Source organism: Diceros bicornis, chromosome 25 (assembly GCF_020826845.1).
Source record: "Diceros bicornis minor isolate mBicDic1 chromosome 25, mDicBic1.mat.cur, whole genome shotgun sequence".
Lineage (NCBI taxonomy): Eukaryota > Metazoa > Chordata > Mammalia > Perissodactyla > Rhinocerotidae > Diceros > Diceros bicornis.
Genome location: NC_080764.1, coordinates 12510914 through 12530157, shown reverse-complemented (window position 1 = coordinate 12530157; position 19244 = coordinate 12510914). Strand labels below are relative to the sequence as shown.

The window sequence follows — 19244 nt, the reverse complement described above, 5'->3', positions numbered from 1 at the left end:
TCTCTTATCTCCCAATCTGCCCCCGTTGCCTCCTGCTTCCCGCTCTGCACCTGATGGTTCTCCCAGGCGCTAGGCTGCCTAGTTCCCAGCTGGCGCTGCTCCTCTCCCCTGCAATCTGACCCAGGCAGGCCTGCCTCTCCTTCACTCCTTCCCCGCTGCCAGCTGCTCCCTCCTTGCCATCTCCCAAGACCACACTCTAAGCCACACTGGACATGTCACCATCTGGCTTCTGGCCTATCAGTCCATCTCCACCTGATGTAAGCTGGCCCCTTATTCCTCTCACTGCCAGCTCAGGTCTCTCATCAGACATGGTGGGGACAGCTGGGTTCCCTGGGCATGCCTGCTTAAAGGCCCCCCTCAGCTTTCCAGCCTCCGGCATCTCAGCCTCAGTTTTCCCTGTCGGGAAAATCGGAGTCACAAAAATAAAAGCTTCTGTGTGGAAGGAACCTGAGGGATTATCCAGTCCAGAGATGTCATCAGGTGCCAGCTATGATCAGTTGGGACCTGCCTACAGAATGTAAAGCTGCACCCAAGCTCCAGAGGAAGGAAGGCCATGATCAATTAGCAATGTCTGCCATGCATGGGGGCGATCGATTAGCAATGTCTGCCATGAGTGCAGCATTATGAATGCCAGACACTGTCATGCACGATCTGGTCCAACTTTTTAGGGTCAAGGACACTGAAAAAAATATATATATATATATTTAGAGAGAGAGAGAGAGAGAGAGAGAGAGTATATAAAATCAAGTGCAATATTTTCCCATGAGACCATGTCAGATGGTGCCTGAACACAGAATAAGATAAATCTGATTCCTATTAGTGAAAAGAATATTCCCTTTACAATCCTTTTGCTTTCTTTCAAGGAGGAAGTCTCCATTTAGGGCTGGCGTGTCTTCAACAGCTTCCCAAAACTTACTAATCAATCTCCCCTTTAAGCTGAGAGAGAGAGCAGATTTCCAGCAGGCAAGGAATTGAAACATATTCTTTTATTGTATTTACTTTTTACAGTTACCTTTTATTTATAGTGAATATCAGTTTTTCCATTTACAGAAACAATATAAAGATTTTTCTTTAAATAAAAGTATTTATTTAAACAAAAAAGTGAGCTGATTTAAAGAAAAATATTAAGTAAACAATAGCAAAGATGGTACACACAGATAATTAAAAATATATATAACAAATATATAACAAACGACCAAGGCTTGAGACATGTAACCCTCCCAGGAACTCTTCAAAGTGGAAACTGACTTGCAGGGTGGTTTCGTAGTTTGCTCCAGGACACACAGCAAAGGTCTGGGCACGGAGCTCGGGTCTGAGGCTCAGGCCAGGACTGAGGAGCCTTGTGGCCCAGAATATATGGCATCCTATGGCAGGAGATGGGAATTGAGACCTCCAGGAAATAAAGCTATTCCATGGTAAGGATCCAAGACTCAGACAACCTCAGGAAAGAGGAGTTTATTTTGGACATAAGGCAAACAGGAATCCTGAGCGACCGGCCAGTAGCCCCCTGGGGAGCAGGAGTCTCTGTATCTGGAAGCCGCCACCCTCTGCTAACGTGGCTGGACTCCCTTCTAGCCTTTCAGGGCGCCTTCTCCACGTGCTCCTGCTCCCAGGGATGTCCCTCCCTTCCTGAGTTCAAATGCTGAGAGAAATCTGATTGGCCAGCTCAGACCCGGCCTCCCTGATTGGACGGAGTTTCTGCTCTCAGCCACCTCATAGGCTGCTGGTCAGCCTATGGGTGGGCTTGTTTGGGCGCCCAATCAGCTGTGAGCAGGGCCTATAAATGCGGGCACTGTGCTCTCACCAGAGTCGCTGGGATGAGGTCCCTTCCTCCTTGAGACTCTGACTCAAGGAGGAAGGTTGTGACAGATATCGCAGGTGTGATCAGTGCCAGGGACACAAGGAAGAGAAGTGGAGGGGTGGTGGGGGCACTGAGAAGGAAGGGGCCAGCTGTGTGTGAGGGGATGAGCCTCGTTCTGGAGCGGACATGCAGGAACATAGTGGGTGTGGGGCTCCGCCTCTCCAAGTCTTGACCTCAGAAGGATCAAGGCACCAGAGGTGCTCCTGTGAGGTGGGTGGTGCCCCCTGCATGAAGGCAGCTGGGTGCAGGGAGCCCAGGCAAGGTGGTGCCAGATAGTTCATTAACTCATCCAGGGAATAGGATGGGGTGCCAGGTGCACTGTGAATGCTCAGTGAACGGAGCTGCTCTTCTGGAGGGGGTGTGCCAGCCCTTGGGAGCCCAGTGGAGGGCAGAGCACGAGGGGTCCAGGGTGGACTCCTTGTGACAGCATCAGGACCAGCCACCAGGCGGGGGTTGCTTTCCTGCAGTGTGCCTTATGCATCTGTGCAACTGTTGTGGAAAGATCCAGCCAGTGTCCACTCTGCTGGGGGATTCGTGTCCGTACTTGGGCCACAGTGTTAAGGATGTGGTGGCCAAGTATTCCGAGGTCACAAGAGAGCCCAAGAGGGAAGTGACAAGGCCGCTTTTTCTGGCCTCTCTGTGACCCTGAGAGCTTGTCCCTCCAGCACGGAATCTTGAAGTCTGAGCGCCTTAAGAGAGGCAATGTTCCCCTCCAAGGGGAGGCAAAACTGACGCTTGAAGGATAAGGGAGCTTGTCACCTAAGGGAGGGAGGAGAGGGCCCCCCAGGCACAGGGAACGGCATGTGCAACGGTGTGGGGGCATGAGGGAGATCTGAGTGGCTCATGGCACGGTTGGGAGGGTTCCAGAAGGGAATGTCCCAACATGATGCTGGAGGGGCAAGGGCCAGGCCAAGACGTGGGGCTGAGGGCAGTGGGGAGCCATGGCAGGGTTTAGAACAATGGGCAGCATAGCCATATTTGTGTTTTGGAAAGAGTGCTCTGGCTGCCCTGCGGAGGGTGGGTGGGAAGAGGTGAGACACGGGCAGGAAGCCCAGTGAAGAGGCCTGAGGCGATGACCCCTGGAGAGCCCCGAGAACTCTCCCTGGAGAGTGGCCGCAGGGCTGGAGAGGAAGTTACCAGGGAGTGGGGGAGTCAGTGCGCCCCTCCCCCGCAGTTGCTGGCTTGGGCAGTGGGCCCGGAGAGCAGCAACTGAGGTTTGGGAGTGAAGGGTGAGTGCACACTGAGTGCACACACAGGCTGAGTGTGCAGGGCTGGTCTGGGCGGAAGTGTCCAGGGGGCAGCTGGACAAGCCCCAAGGACACAGAGTCCTCAACTAGACCTGGCGCAGCAGTGGGCAGCCACCTGCCTCCCACCCCTGGCCATCTGTCTACACCGAGTGAGCTGGGTCCTGATTCTGGAGCTCTTGGAGGGACAGGTAGGCATCCACGTTCAGGGTCAGGCGGGAGGCGGGGGCCCTGACCTGGCCTTGCCCGGGAGGGCTGGCCCAGGGGAAGCTGGCCCCCTCCCCAGGGCTGGGGGCAGGGACCTCCTCTCCTGCCTCTCCCAGCGGCTGCTCGGGGGGTGACTGGAAATCCACCAGGTCGGGGTCCTCTGCCTTCAGAGGCGCTGGGGGCTGCGGGGCCCAGTCTGCAGGGGCTCCCTCCTGCAGGGCGGGGGGCGGCCTCTCTTCACTGGCCCTGCTGCGCCCTAAGGCAGTGTTCGGGGGGCTTGGGCCACCCAGGAGACTGGGCGAGAAGAGCAGCAGGTCCTCCCCGGGGGGGAAGGTGCAGTAGGCATCGTCCTCGCCCGGCAGAGGCGGCAGGGCTGGGAGGGGCCCCCCCTCGTCGAGCTCCTCTGCGCAGGGGTCGTAGGTGAAGTAGACCTGGCAGGCCTCGATCTCCAGGGCATCCGGGAGGTGGAAGAAGAAGTAGCCCTGGTTGGTGAAGCAGCTGGCCAGCGAGTGGCCGCTGGTCTCGGCCGCGGGCGAGGGCGCCTGCTCCTGCTGCAGCAGGAGCAGCTGTGTGGCCTTGGCGTCCCTGTCCAGCACCTCCAGCCGGGAGATCTCCGGCGCCGGGCCGCTGGAGCTGAAGGAGGACGAGGGGAAGGGCGAGGAGAGCCACTTCTGCCGGAGAAAGAGCGGGGGAGGGTGAACGGGATGCCTCTCCCCCGCCCTCTCGCCCCCCCCCAGACTCTCCGCAGCAACCCCTAACTCCTCCTCCTCCTGCAGCAATCCACTCAGGGCTGCCTCCTCCGGGAAGCCCTCCCTGACTGTACCCCCACACCCACCCGCCCCCCGGCTTGGGGAACCCTCTGGGTCAGCCCAGGGGGTGTGCTTGCCTCACAGCCCCAGCACAGGCCTTCCTGGCTCACTGAAGGTACCCAGGGGATGCGTTGATTCAGTGACTTTACTGAGCACCTACTGTGAGCCTGGCGCTGCTCTAGGTAACGGGGACACAGCAATGGGGAGACTCCTCAGAGTGTCTGGGGGGCTAGCACGAGTGTGTGAATCAGCCCACCAGTGCCAAAGCCGAGAGGTCCCTGAGCGCACATCGTGCTCACTTTCCAGATGCCCAGAGAGGGACTGTGCCCTGACCCTGATCACATGGCCAGCTGGCAGCAGAGCTGGGACCCAGGCTCCACTTACACTGCCGTAGAAACGTCTCGGGTGGGGAGCTGGTGGTCCCCCATTTGCCTCTCCCTCCCAGTGCCCTGCGGCCCCCACTGTCCACCCCTCCCTCCACAGAGAGGAAAGCGCCCAGCAGAGCACTTCTCAGCTGCTGGAGTCCAGAGAGGCCTGGCAAGGAGCGAGAGACAGGGCTCCAGCTCTGGCCCTGGCACTCACTAGCTGTGCAGCCCCGGGCAGGTCACTGCACCTCTCTGAGCCTCGACTCCCACATCTCAGCTGCCTGTCTCCTGACATCCTCACTGTGGGCCGGCAGGGAGATGTCAAGCTAGACAATGAAGGTGAAACCACCTGGCACCGGGTAAAATGCAGACTATAAAGCAGAGCGTGGGGGACCGTAGACCCCTTGGGATGCTGTGACGGGGGCCTCGGGTGGGTGCCTTTGAGGACCCCAACAGCCCTCTGTCCTGGGAGCCCTCGGCACTGGACTCGGGTCCCCTGAGCACAGGGACCAGGCCTCACAGGCTCCGCCTGTGCTCCAATCCATGTATTTCAGAGGAATTAATGGGCAGCAGGGAAGTGTCCTGCTTTTCCCTCCCCAGAGTGAGTTCCCGGGGCTGAGCCGGCTGTCACGCACGCACGCGCACACACACGCACACATCACTCAAGAAAAGCTACCCCTCCCCCAAACCAGGAGTTTGTGTTGCAGGAGAAAAGGGCCAAACGAGGCTGGCAGAGAAGGGGAGCAGGCTGGGAAGAGAGGGAAAGGGCGCAGGTCGGGGTTCCGATGCTGGAAGGGGCCGTGGAGGGCAGGGCCAGGCAGCAGCACCGAGCGTGCGGCCAGAAGAAGGAGAGGCCAGCCTGTGGCCAGCACTGCTATGCTAGGGCCCCGCTGGGCCCCCTCAGAGGTGTGTGTGGTCAGCCACTTCCTGGGCTGGGCCTCCGTCCACAGTGCCCTGAAGTGGGGTGTGAGGGGGTCAAGGAGAAACGGCCCCGTTCACACACGCTCTCACACTCACACGCACACTCCCAGGTCCCCTGGACAGGGCGGGGGGCCTTGTGGCCTTGGGGCCGGGGTCCCGGGGTGGAGAGAGAGGAGCAGGCTTCACCCAGATGCAGAGGAGACGTGGGATCCCTCTGGGCCAGCTCCAACCCTCAGCCACATCACGCGTCCCCAGGGCCTCCTCGGGATACCCCTTCCACACACTAGGCCTGGGGCAGGCATCTAGACCTGGGGATGACCTCATGGGAGGATGCAGTGGTTTTCAGCTCTCGGGGCAGGACCCCACTCCCACCTCAAAATGTCCTAGGCCCATAGAATCAGATGGACTTCAAGCTGGGAGAGGTCTGAGGATGTATCTAGTCCAGCCTCCAACCAGTTCCAATGTAGGAATCCCTTCTGACACATAGTCAGCCAAGGCTTTCTTGAATACCTCTGTTGAAGGGGAGCTCACTACCTTTACAGCTGAAGGAGGAATTTTAAGGAGATACATTCCCCCACATAAGAGTACTGTAGGTAACATATGCCTAGTCTGGGGAGTTTTCCAGAGAATTCCAGAAGGGGCTGTGAAAAGCCTTAATAGAGACTCCAAAGCCAGCTCATGATGGTTCTGGTCCAGGATGGCTTTCTAGCCCCTCAGCACTCCTCCTGCCTTCCCTCCACCCCCTCCTCAACCCCCCTAGTCTAGGGAGCCTGGAGTGGGGGTGGGGTGGTAGAAGCAGCCCACCACATCCCCCTCCCCCCTTGAAGCTTCCTTCCTGAAGTGGGTGTGGACTGGGGGAAGGGAGACGACTGCGCTTTAAATGGAGTTCGGGCTGTTACTACAATACGAGCCTGCACTTTTAAATGAATCTGTGTTTTGTGACTAGAAGTGCCTAGAGGACTCGTTAGCATCTGTGATAAGTTCTGGAGCCTCCCAGAGATTTTTTGCAGAGCAGGTCCATGTAGGCAGTGGGGTGGGGAGAACTTGTGCCTGCAATCCTGCTCTGTCCACAGCCTGGTGACAGTAATTCTAGCGACGGCCCCTCGAGCACTTACTCATAATAACACTGTTTCCCTCTCTGTTTTACAGGTGAGGAAACTGAGCAGAGAGAGGTTCTATGACTTGCCCAAGGTCACACAGCCAGAAAGTAGTGAAGCTGGGATTAGAAGCCAGACAGTCTGGCTCAGACAGGAGGTGCCTCTCGGCCTGAGAACGCTGGCACCAGGGCTGGGACCCCGGAGCCCGCTCACTTCACGTTTTGTTTCCTCTCTCGCAGTGCAAAAACTGCTACTTCTGCACCGCCTCCCCACCCATGCGCACCACTGCCCACTCCCCGGCCAGCCCACGTCCCTGCCCACCGCTGTCCTCCATCTCCAGACTCCTACCTGGAAATCTCCTCCATGCTCGGAGCTCAGCTGGGAAAAGAACTCGGAGGGGTCTGGGATGTGACACTTCAGAACCTTCTTCAGCCTGGACAGAGGGGAGGGAGGGAGGGCAGGAGGGTAAGAAGGGAAGGGGCCACGGTGTCCTGTGTTAGGCCCACAGCTCTGAGGGCAAGGCACACAGCCACCCCACATAAGTTCATTTATTCAGTCAGTATCGACTGAATGCCCACTAAGGAAGGTCCTATGCTGGGCGCTGGGGACACAAGAATGGCCAACAGAGAAGGTCTCTTCTCTCAAGGAGCTGGCATTCTAATGAGGAGTCAGCCCTGAACCAAGTGTGCAACGTTACTATTCATTCTGCAGAGACAAAGAGCAGGTGCTGTGCAAGAGAAGGATATGGGGGTGGGGGACCACACAAGCTAGAGGTGTCACGGATAAAGATGGCTGGAGCAGAGTGAACCAGGAGGAGGGAGGTAGGAGAGAGGCCAGACTGTGGGCCTCCTAGTCAGGGCTGCCATGGATGGTGGTTCAGGTTGTGCACTGCCCAAGAGCACCTGGTTTAGGGATGGGTGGTGAGTGGGGACTGAATTCCAGCCCATGCTCTGCTTGCCAAGTTGAGAGCCCCAGTATCTGTATGCATCCACCTCAAGATGTATGCCACAGCCTCAGGGCCCCAGAAAGCCTGGCTGCTGCCCACATGTCCAGGCTCAGGTCTGCCCTCTCCCCTGCCCTGTTCTGGTCTCTGGCCACCTGCCGCCCTGCACTTTCAGTTCCTGGAATGCTCCTCCCTCCTTACCACCCAGGGCCTTTGCACAGGCTGTTTTCTCTGCCTGGGATGTGCTCCCCATCCCCCCCACCCCCCTGGTGAGCTCCTCCTTCAGATTTCAACAGAATCATCGCTTTCTCAGGAAGGCTTCCCCTGGCCTCCCCTCGGGTAGGATTCCACTCCCTGTTGACCTCTTCCCGTATCTCTGGTAGCTCCCTTCACCATCCCAATCACAGGGTGTCGTTATATAATAAGTATCTCATTAAGTTATTATAGATAATAAGTATCGAACAAGTATCTGCCTTCCCCCTCTGGACCATGAGCTCCATGGAGATGGGACTCAGGCTTGCCCTGGTGTTCCCAGCACTGGGCGCCACACTTGGCCCTGCGCTGGGACTCAGGAAAGAAAGGGGTAAACGAATGAATGCCCAGACCTGGATAGAACCACGAGGCCTAACACACACAGACGGCTGGCCTGTGTACACCACGCACGCACGTGTGCACACACGCTCAAGTCCTGAGAGTAATGTTCTGGGCAGGGTCCCCATGGGGCTCTGCCTCCTGTCTCCCCTCAGGCTGGTTCCGTGGGGTTCCATCTTTGGGGGTGGGCCACAGGGAAAGGCCGGGTGTTAGGCAGGGAGGACTCTTGGGAGGGCAGAGGAGCACAGGCGTGTCAGAGTGGGGGCTCAGCCCGGAACCTGGCCCACCGGGGGGTGTGTGTGTCAGATGGGAGCATGAGGGGCGGGGTGGGCGCGCTCTTACCACTGCCCGATGTACCGGCAGTTGACCAGCAGGTAGACCAAGATGATGAAGCCAAAGCCGCCACTGAGGCCCACTGAGATGTGGCCCCACCGAATAACAGGCAAGTTCTCCTTCCCCGGGGCTGCGCAGGGGCGGGAGGAGAAGGAGGGAGAGGGGTTAGAGAAGGGCCCCACTCACCCCGTCGCTCCAGCATCCGCCCACCCCCGGCCTGGTGCTAGGGACGGGCTGACCTCTGACCCTTCACAGGGTCCCCGCTTGCTCAGCAGACCCGCTGTGGGCCAGGCCGACATGGGGCACCACATGCCTTCGTCATCGCAGCCCTGCCTCAGTATCATAGTACCCACTTTACAGATGAGGAAACTGAGGCCGAGAGGTGAAAGCAGTCTGCCCCCAACTCTGGCAGAAACCAGGAGTTTGAGGTTTCAAGGTGGAGGAAGTGTAAAGAGCCTTTTTGGCCTCCCCACTAACTCACAAGGCCATAAGCAAGTCCCATCCCTCACTGAGCCCTGTTTCCATCTGTAAAATGGGCACAGTTATGCCCACCCTGCAGGTCACATCAAGTGAGCTAATGATGGCAGGTGACTGTGAATGGGCTGAGCACTGCACCCCCATCCCTGGGCCTCCCCCACCAGGTACCCCCAGAGCCATGCCCCAGCCACCCCCTCCTGCCGAGCTCCGTCCCCACCCCCGCTGCCCACCAGTACCTGCGGGCCTCGTCCTGAAGGCCAGGGGCTGGCTCCAGGGGCTCCAGAGGCGCCAAGCCTTAGGGTTGTCCAGCTGGGGCCTGACCCGCACCTGAAGCTCATACGAGGTGTCTGGAGCGAGCGTCTCCAGGCAGATCCACTGCTGGTTCTGCTTGAGGGTCAGCAGGGTGGCCTCCTGGGGCGGAGACAGGGCAGTCAGGGCAGAGGGGCCCCCACTGCCCACCTCACCTCCCGTGGCAGGGCTGGCGGGGAGGCTGAGCCAAGTGGCGCCTTCCTTTCTCCCCTCCAGCCAAGCCCGCTTCTCTGCCCCCACCCTACGAAAGGCTCCCTGACTACCTAGTTGCTGGGGACACAAACCCTAGGCTCATGCTGAACCCTCCCTCTCTCTCATCCCCCACATCCAAAGCTGTCTGCCAACCAGTTGGCTCCACCTCCAGGACCTGTTGTCACCGCAGGATCCTATCCTGGACCCAGCCCCTCCGCTCCTCTCCCCTCCAGGTCTGAGCTCCCGCCTCTCAGGCCTGGAGCGGGTCTCCCTGCCCCCGCAGCGCTCTGCTACGGTCTGTCCTCCACACGCCAAGAAAGGGGCATTTTTCCACGGACCTCTCCCCCATCTGGATCGCTCTTGTTCCTTTTTCCCAGTTCCCCAGCCACACAAACGGTGTCCTGCCTTTGCACTGACTCTTGGAAAACCGTCCCCAGATCCTTGCAGGGCCAGCTCCTTCTTGACCCTCAGATCTCAGAGCAACCTTCTCTGGTCACCTGCGTCTGAAGCAGCCTGTCCCAGTCCCTCTCAAATGCGTCATCCTGCTTAATTTTCCCGGTAGCACTTAATATCCCGTCATCTCCTGTTTCTGTGTTTGCCGACTGTCTGCCCCACACCTGCCGTGTGAGTTTCCTGACAGCAGGAAGTCTGTCAGTCTCATCCTCCACTGGGTCCCCGGTGAGCAGCACATAGTGGGTACTGAGTAAATGTTTGTTGGGTGACTGAGTGAGCGAATAAAGGACCAGGGAAGTGAATGAATAAGTGACAGACCCCTGTGGACCTTGACCATGCTGGATTTGAAGAGTGGAAACGTGGCCTCCAGGGCCTCTGAAATCTCACAGAGAGGGCAGTTGCCTGCCTCTTGGCTATGGAAATCTTGCCCTGGTGCCAGCCTGGCATCTGCCACCTGCTGGAAGCCCGGGGTTGTCAGGGGGCACGTGGAGCGAGGGGGAGGCAGGAGCAGGCAGTACAGATGAGCCGGGGGCTGAGGTGGCCTTGCTGAGAGGAAGGACGGACAGGGTGACCAGGGCAAGTGAGGGCCGTGTACTCACCTCCCAGCTGTGGCCCGGGGACCTTGTCCGGGCCTCAAACTGCAGGTATTTTTCAATGTAGTGGGAAGACTGGGAGACGCTCCAGGTCACGTTGCATCTGTGGGTCCCTAGGTGGATGATGTGGAAGGAGTCGGGGGCCATCAGGCGAACTGGAGACGGGAGAGAGGACAGGAGAGCGAGCTTGGGGGACGCTGGATCCTGATGCCGAGATGAGAAAGCCGAGACGTGCTCCCCCTCCACCTTTGCACCTGCTGGTCCTCCCTCCGGGCGTGCCCTTCCCCCAGAGACCCGCAGGCAGCCGCTCAAATATCACTATTCCAAGATGCCTTCCCCAACCACCACCGCTCTCTATCCCCCTCACCTCTTTTCTTTTCCTTCCCAGCACCTATCAGCACCTGACATATTCAATATCTATTTTTGGTTCTTTATTCATTTTCTGTCCCCCCACCAGACTGGACGCTGGCTGGAGGCAGGGACTTGGTTCTCTGACGTGTCCCTGGTACCTGGCTCGTTACCTGGCATGTCATGGGCACTTGATTGAATACCTGGGGAATGAATGAGTCAAGCAGCCTTTCTTTGCCCTCAGAATCCATCTAAGAGTTTTACATGGATCATCTCATTCATTTAATTTAGTTTAATCCCCTTAATCTTACATGATTATAAGATTGTATGATTCTGAAGTTACATTGATCTAAGTTTTTCTAATTCTGAGGCTCTGGAGAACTACACAAATGATAATAAGTGAATGTCTATTGAACACGTGCAAAGCAGTTTCTGCATCTTGCCTCGCAGACTCCTTCCAGCAACCCTGTGCAGCAATCAGGTAACTGATTATCCCCATTTTACAGATGAGCAAACTGAGGCTCAGCCATGTTAAGTGATCTGTCAGTCCAATCACACTTGGTTAAGGCAGGGCTGCATTTAGAACCCTGCCTGGATCTGGCCCTCAGCCCCAGCTCTTCCCTAGAGATGGCCCAGAAGGTCTGGGAGGAAGGGGGAAAGGGTTGGGGGTTGAGCTGGACACTCAGTCATTCAACAAACCTTCCCAGAGCACTGCCTGGATCAGGCCTGGTGCTGAATACTCGGAATGGAGACAGAGGGATGACAGAGGCTCTGCCCTCAGGGAGCTCGCAGCCCAGTGAGGGCAATAGTCCCATAATCAGGCAGCGAGGACCCAGGAAATAAACACCCTGAAAGGAGGCGCAAAAGTCTGGGAGAGTCTGAGAAGGCCTCCTGGAGGAGGTGACTCTTCACTGAGCCTTGAAGGGCAAGTGGGAATTTTCTGGGTGGGAAGAGCCTTCCAGGCAGTGGGACCAGCATGTGCAAGGCTCAGAGGCATGGATGGGCAAGTCGAGTTTGGAGAGCCGGCCTTGGATGTGGCAGGAACATGGGCCACAGAGGATGCTGGAGAGGGGAGCCGGGGCCAGACCCTGAGTGGCCTTGAATGCCAGAGTGAGGAGCCAGACTTCATCCCGGGGCAGCGGGCATTGAGGGGTCAGATGTGCGTGTGGAGAGAGACTGGGGCAAGGAGGGTCCCCGGGCGGAAGGCAGGGAGGGAGGTACCCGCCCTGAGTGCGCACTCACGGTTCTCGAAGGGCTTGAAGTCCTGGGTCAGCGCCATCCTCCACTTCTCCCCCTCGAGGCACAGCACGCTCATGTTGACGGTGTCAGCCGAGGTCAGCTTCTGGGACTGCAGGGGAAGGAGGGCAGGAGTGTCGCTGCCAGCAGCTGGGGCAGGGACAGGGAGGCCGTCGGGGTGAGGACGGGGTGGGGGGGGTAAGGAGGGGAGATCCAGCAGGCAGCAAACGTGGAGCCCCTCCACACGCCTCCCCCAAGGCGGGGTCAGCAAACGTTTTCTGTAAAGGGTCAGATGGTAAATGTTTTGGCTTTGCAGGTCATATGGTCTCTGCCACAACTACTCGACTCTGCCGTTGTCTGTGACAGCAGCCGTAGACAGGGTGGAAGAGAATGGGCGTGGCTGTGTGCCAATGAAGCTTGATTTACAAACGCAGACAGCAGGCTGTTTTGGCCCATGGGCCCTAGTAGTTTGTCCACCCCGATCTACAGTGAAGTGAGCTGCCTTGGGAGGGAGGGAGTTCCCCGCCACCAGAGGTGTGCAAGCAGAATGAGCCCCCACGAAGGCGCAGGTCTGGATGGTACCTGTGTAACGGCTTTGAGTATGAAAACTTCCCCTCCCCATCTCTCCCCCTCTCCACGCCCTGACTTTTCTGGAAGGAGATGGCCGGGTGTTGAGCCTCTCCTGGGGTAGGCACAGCTCAGGTGCCTTAGCCCTCTCTCTGGCTGGTTCTCACAGCAGTCTGTCCCCATCCTGCAGGCGAGAAACCTGAGGCTCAGGTTGGTCAAGGGACTTGCCCAAAGTCACGCATCTGGTCTGCAGGGGAGGCCGGACTCAAACCCAGGCCTCTGCGTCCACAGCCCCACAGAGACCGCAGCCCTGGCCCGGCCTGCCTGACCGAGGGCTGCGTGCGAGGGCGCAGCTTGTGGCCTCCTCCGCCCCGTGCAGAGGGCAGCCCTGCAGCCCTGCAGGAAGAAGGTCTGGTGCAGGCCCTGTTAGGATCTGTGCTCTGGGGCCCGGGTGGGGTTTTGGGGTCCAGGACCCCGGGCGCAGTCCCTCTGACCTGCCACAGGGCCCACAATGAGCAAACCTTGAACCCACTCAGCAGAGCTCCTGGAGCTAGGACCATTCCTCCTTCTCTACCCCAAGGACCGTGCCCCGGCCTTCTTCCAGCTGCTCGGGGCCAGATTTTCCCAGATATGATAGTATTATCATTATTATTGTTACTGTGATTGTTGTGGTTGTAAAGATGCCAGTAATACATTCTGTTGAGCACTTACTCTGTGCCAGGCACTCTTCCAGGCACTTTATGTATATTATCTCATTTAATTCTCTCCACACTCTATGAGACAGGCACTATTACTATTCTCATCCTACAGCTGAGGAGACTGAAGCACCGAGAGGCTTAGGGACTTGCCTAAAGTCACACAGCGAGGAAATGGTGGGGCCAGGATCAGAGCTCTGCAGGACAGACATGCAGTCTGGTTTCGGAGGCCGCAACGTAACCAGCTACACTGTACAGGCCCATCTCTACACTCTCCTGCCCCTTGAGAACGTATGTAACCTGATGATGCTTGACAATGTGGCCTGGGCATCCCTGGTGCCCGCTGCTGCCAAGGACAGTGTGATGGACAGTGACATGGTGGACACAGCCACATGCCCTCCGGGAGGCAGCCTCGCGCAACGGTGGAAGGCCGGGCTGGGGGTCTGACAGACCCGGATTCAATCCCAGCTCTCCCGTTCCCTGGCTGTGTGACCGTGGGCAGGGCCCACTCCTCTCTGAGCCTCAGTTTGCACATTGGTGAGAAGGGGGCAGTGCAGTGCCCACCTGCAGAGTCATAAGGATCCCCTGACAAGAGTGTCAAATGTGTGCTGTGTTCTGGGCGGTGTTCCAAGTGTTTTCACCCTCAGGACAACCCTACAAGGTTGGGCCGTTATTATTCCCATTATACAGAGGGGGAAACTGGGACTCAGATGTTGCCCAACGTCACCCAGCGGGTGTAGACTGTCCAGCCCCAGAATCCACACCACGCTGCACTTGCCAAGACCTAAGGAAGAGTCAGATGGGGGTATTATTATTACCGGGTGCCCTCCCCACTTGAGGAGGAGGACAGAAGTGTCACAGGACCCACAAGGCATGGGGGAGGCAGAGGGAGCAGAGACCGAAAGGCCGAACCTCACACACCACAGATCCCTCGTCCCCCGGTCAGGCTGAGTTCCGGCCTCTGGACACTGCCCTCCTTCCTTCTGCCTCCCAGGCCCCAGGCAGCCACTCTGCCATAGCCCCAGCCATTGGGCTTGCTGGGCCCAGCTCCTCCCCGGGGAGGACACCCCTCTACACCCACGGTCTCCCGGCCTCTCCCTTCAGCTTTGGCTACTCACATCTGGGGGTCCGAGGATCAGGTTACAAGCCCAGGTTGCCGGCCTCACTGGGAGCAGCTCACAGGATTTGCTCCATGTCCTTTCAAGGTAAGAGAACCTTCTTAGAAGAAAAAGAGAGACCCCCAGAGCTGGCCCACAGGATGGTCCCCCATGCAGCGAGGCCGGTCTGCGCGGGGACACCACTTCCCCCACGCGCCCCACCTCCCCGCCCCTTTTCCTGCCTCCCTGCCCCAGCTTGGCCCCACGCAGCCAGAGTAATCTTCTAGAAACAAACCAGTTCAGGACCTGCAGCTCTCTCCACTGAAAGCCTTCCAGAGTCTTTCCGTGGGGCCCGATGGGGCCTCCAGAGCCCCGTGGAATCACCACCCACCCGGGACCAGGGACAAACCCCAAAGCCACAATTGCTGCTGCCACCAGGATGCTTGGATCAAGGTGACCCCTTCATTGACTCCCTCTCAGCCCCCAGGCTCCCCACCCACGCTCCACCCCCCTGTCCCCACAGCTGCCCTAGGGGTTTCTCAAAATCCCAGGTTCCTCAAAATGCTTGGGGAGCCCCCCTCTTCCCCTCCTGCCTCTGAAGTCAAGTCCAGCCTCTGCATGGCAGGCGTGCAGCCCAGTGACCCCAAACCACCTTGTTCAGCTTGTCTCCAGCCCCCCACTGCAGCCTGGACCCCCCGCCCCACTCCCACCCTGGTTCCTGGAGTTCAAGTATCTGACTCCCAAATTGTGCCAGACTTGTGTGCTACCAAGAGTCCGTGGGTCCTGCTGGTCCAAGATTCTCAAACCGCAGAGTTCTTGGAGTCTGAGACTCAGGATTCCGAGAGTCTAAAAGTCAGTTATAAGATTCCCCCGTCCCGAGATTCTGCGGTTCTGCACGCTGACCCCACACTCACCGTTTATCCGACTTGGCGTGGATGCTGCAGGACGTGGCCTGCAGGCCATCATCCCGGCTCCAGACGCAGGAGATGTTGGCTTTCGAGTTGTAGAAGCACGAGAGCTTGGAGGCGTCTGCGGGCAAGACGAGGCGTGAGTGGCGGGGTGCGGGGTGCCCACGCCCTCCGGAGCCCGCCCACCACCCCTGCCCCCAGCACCCCGCGCCTACCAGGTAGGCAGCCATGGTGGGCAGAGAAGGGTGAGCGGACCCATTTCAGAGAGGACAAAACTGAGCCCCAGAGCCCATGAGGTCCCACAGGCTGGCCGAGGCAGGGCAGGGACAGAAGCCAGTGTCCTCCTGTGGCTTGGAGACTCACATGGGTGCAGTGGGGGAGTATGGAGGGCCAAGGGGGAAGCCTGATCTCTGGTCTCACTGCCCCCGTCTCCCACCTCCCCTGCCTCCTGCCCCTGCCGATGGGCCTTCTGCCAAGAAGCAAGGGTCTGGAAGGGGGTTCTAGAAGGGCGTTGGCCTCCTCCCCGAGGGAAGCACCGCTGTCCAGATGCCAGGGTCCTCACCGTTCACCACTGTGGACACCCGAGGGATGGCCAGGGGCAGAAGGAGGATGACGAGGGACAGACACCAGGACAGAGCAGGAGCCGCCATCACATCCAGGGGTGGGAGCTGGGGAAGGAAGCCCTGGAGGAAGGCAGAGGGAGAAAGAGCACAGGTGAACACCCACCCCTGTCCCTCTCCTCTTGGGGTATGCCAGTCTGCTGTCCACCATGCCAACGGAGTCCAGCCTCAGGGACTTTGCACCTGTCGTCCCTCTGCCTCACACATGCTCACTCCCTTTCTTCAGAGATTCACGGATCCACACGTTGTTAGAGCTGAAAGGGCTCTCTGAGCGAGCTCAACTCCTTGTTCAAAAGTTGGGGAAACTGAGGCCCAGAAAGAGGGAAGATATGCTTAAGTCCACATAGGGAGGCCAGCACAGAGCCGGGATTAGGGCCCACCTCCCCTCTGCCCTGCTGCCCCCTTAACCACAGCAGGTTTCCATATACCAGGCTCTGTTTTAAACTCTTTAAATGCAGCACTATGAGCATCTTCTGGATATACTCTTATCATCCCCATTTTCAGATGAGGAAACTGTGGTACAGAGGGGTGAAGAAAATTACCCAAGGTCACACAGCTGACAAGAGGCAGATGTGGAATCTGAGCCAGGGCAGACTGCCCGGAGCCCAGGCAGGGGCCCCCCCTACTGTAGTTTCTCTGACCGCATCTTCCTTCCCACCACGCCAGTTCACACGATCAATGAACATGTACTGACGGCCCCGTAACAGTACTCATGGTGTGTACGAGCACGCACGCCATGCCAAGTGCTTCACCTGCACTGGCTCGTCTCATCTGCCCCACAGCTCGGAGGGTGGGGGTGTGGGGTGCTTGTATTATCCCCTTACTCAGATGAGGACACTCAGGCTCCAGGTCATTAACCCGCCCAAGGTCACATGCGCAGAAGAGGCAGAGCTGGGATTCCATCCCCAGGCTCCAGCCCAAGGCCTGTTCTCTCGCATCGTCCGCCCTGCCCAGACCCTGTCCCAGGCACTGGCCCCAGAGGTAAGGCCGACGCTGACAGCCTCCCTGCCCTGGGGACTCAGGGCCCAGCATGAGCACAGGCCGACTGGCGGGCGTCTGGCCGAGGCGTGGGAAGCAGCCCGGAGAGGTGCCTGTGGATTTCTCCTTGACCAGCCCACTGTTCCCACAGGACGTGAGCTCCCCGGGGCAGGGCTGGCTCCCTCTTTCTTTGGAACCCCCGATAGCACAGGGCACAAGGTTGGGACCCCAAAGTGTGCAGAGCCCAGCAAAGGGGCTCCCAGCAAGCCCCCTGTGCCCCTTACTCACTCAATCACGGCGCTGGGGCATAGCCCTGTCCATCCCCTGGAGGGTGTTGTCTGGGGCCAGGCCCCAACCAGCAGGGTGACCCCGTACCCAGAACCGGACCTGGCACGGAGCCTTAGGGTGGGAGGAGGAGGGTGGGGGCAAAGGCCTACAAGATCGCAGGAAGGTCAGGGCCAAACCACAGCAGCACAGAGGTGAGCGGGCAGGAGAAGAAGCATTGTCTAGAATGAGCCCCAGCACCCCTAGCTGAGAGGGCACAGCAGTGGGCACCAAGGGGGCAAAGTGCACAGGGCCGAGAGCGGAGAGGGTGCCGGAGGGGTCGGGCACCCTCCTGCAGAGGAGGAAACTGAGTCTCCGGGAGGTTAAGGTCACAGAGGAAGGAAGAGGCCCAGCCTCAGGGAAGGCAAGCAGGACCCTGAGTCCCAAGCACCCTCCGTCCTGGGTTCTCACACACACCCACACACCCTGCCCTTCACGACTGTAAATCTGCTCATACTCACTGACTCATCAGGTCCCCACGACAGCCCTGGGAGGGGGGTATCACCATCCCCATTTGACAGATGCCAGACCGAATCTCAGAGCTGCCCAGGGGGCTGGACTCAAGTCCAGGTCATCTGACTTCAAGTTAGAAGAAGAAGATGATAACGCTGGTGATGCTAATGCTGGTGACGACGACGCTGATGGTAATACTGATGGTGACTAATATCGGCTCTCCCCCTGTGCCCGGCACTGTCATTAGCACTTCTCAGATACCACCTCATTCAACCCTCACCGCGCCCCTGCGAGTAGGTCCCAGTATGACTCCTTTCCTCAGATGAGGATACTGAGGCACATGTCAGCCTCCTGCCCAGGCTAGAGCAGGGCAGAGCTGGGGCTTAACCCCAGTCGGAGGCCCCCAATGGGGCTGACATCGCGGGACGTGGGGGTACATGGGGGCTGGGGAGGACGCAAGGCGGGAGTTCAGTAGCCAGAGACGCATCCCGCCTGACCTCTGAACTTGACGGGCCCCCTCCCCTTGTCCTCTCCGGCCACCCCTCCATACATACACAGGACTTCCTCCTGCTGTTTAACCCCGGGTGCATCGCCCCAGCTGGGCGTGGGATCCCGGCTGTGGGGGAAGGAAGGGGACCCTTGCGCACGGCCCCGTCCCCATTCCCACAGTGGTCCAAACAGAGAGAGTGTGCCCTCCAGGCAGCCCCGGAGATAGACTCCCATCCCCTCCAGTAGTGACCTGCCTAGTCAGACAGCCAAGTAGGGGACAAATCCAGACTCGAACCTGGGGCTCCTAGAGCCTTCCCAGCACACCCCACTTCATGGCCAGGTCTCCTTCCTCACCCCAGAAGCCTCCTAGGAGCACTTGACACAGGGTGCCTCCCCAGTGGGGCATCCATTCCACAGACACCTCTCCCACGTCCCAGCGCCCTCTCCCGGCACCCAGCGCATCTGAGGCTTAGCTTGCCGTCTCCCCTCCCAGCCCTCCCACCTCTCTAGGTTGGGGGGCTCAGCACAGGGCCGGGGAAACACCTCATCCCAGAGCAGCCCCAGCCTCCCCTGGGGTGGGCTGGGAGGGAGGGGTAGCCAGGGACTGGGGACCAGAAGCCATGAGAGCAGGGCCTGCTTCATCCCCGGGGGTCTAAGAGAAGGCGGGGGGAGGGCTGGTAGATGGAAGTTCAGGCAGAAACTCTGGGAGATCTGAGTCAGAGCTGAAAGTTGTCCCGTGACCTTCACTTCCAGTCCCCCGGCTGGTGGCAGGGGCCTGGAGGGAACCCCTGGGACCCGGGACCGAGCGGGGGCAGGGTGAGGGGCGTCACCTGGCTGAGACATGGGGCCGTGGCGTGCTCTCTCCGGTTCTCTCTGCTGCTGGGACCGCAGCCATCTCCCCAGGGCCCTGCCCCGGCTCTGGCGGGCCCAGGTAGCAGACGGCTGATGGGGCCGGCACAGGCTAAACCCCAGGGCCGGCCCACTTCCTGTGCAGAGGATGGAGGGGGCAAGGCCTGGGGTGGGGAGGCGGGGGAGGTCTGGCTGGTGAGAAAGCCTGAAACTCCTAAAGCACCTAGGGACCAGATAAAGATCTGCCTCCTCCACTTTGGCGGGGGGGGGGGGGGGGGGGGGGGG

At 59.0% G+C, this 19244-nt stretch overlaps 1 protein-coding gene across 1 annotated transcript; it reads right to left on the bottom strand.

Annotated features, from left to right (window-relative positions):
• Positions 1–1440: 1440 nt before the first annotated feature.
• IL2RB (interleukin 2 receptor subunit beta) lies at positions 1441–19055 on the bottom strand. The gene is made up of 10 exons (XM_058568418.1): positions 18941–19055; positions 15809–15929; positions 15253–15367; positions 14360–14438; positions 11986–12091; positions 10402–10550; positions 9085–9259; positions 8381–8501; positions 6853–6937; positions 1441–3983 (listed from the first exon to the last, which is right to left on the bottom strand). The coding sequence occupies exons 2-10, from the start codon at positions 15894–15896 to the stop codon at positions 3249–3251; spliced, it is 1653 nt and encodes a 550-aa protein (XP_058424401.1). The 5' UTR covers positions 15897–15929; positions 18941–19055; the 3' UTR covers positions 1441–3248.
• Positions 19056–19244: the final 189 nt, after the last annotated feature.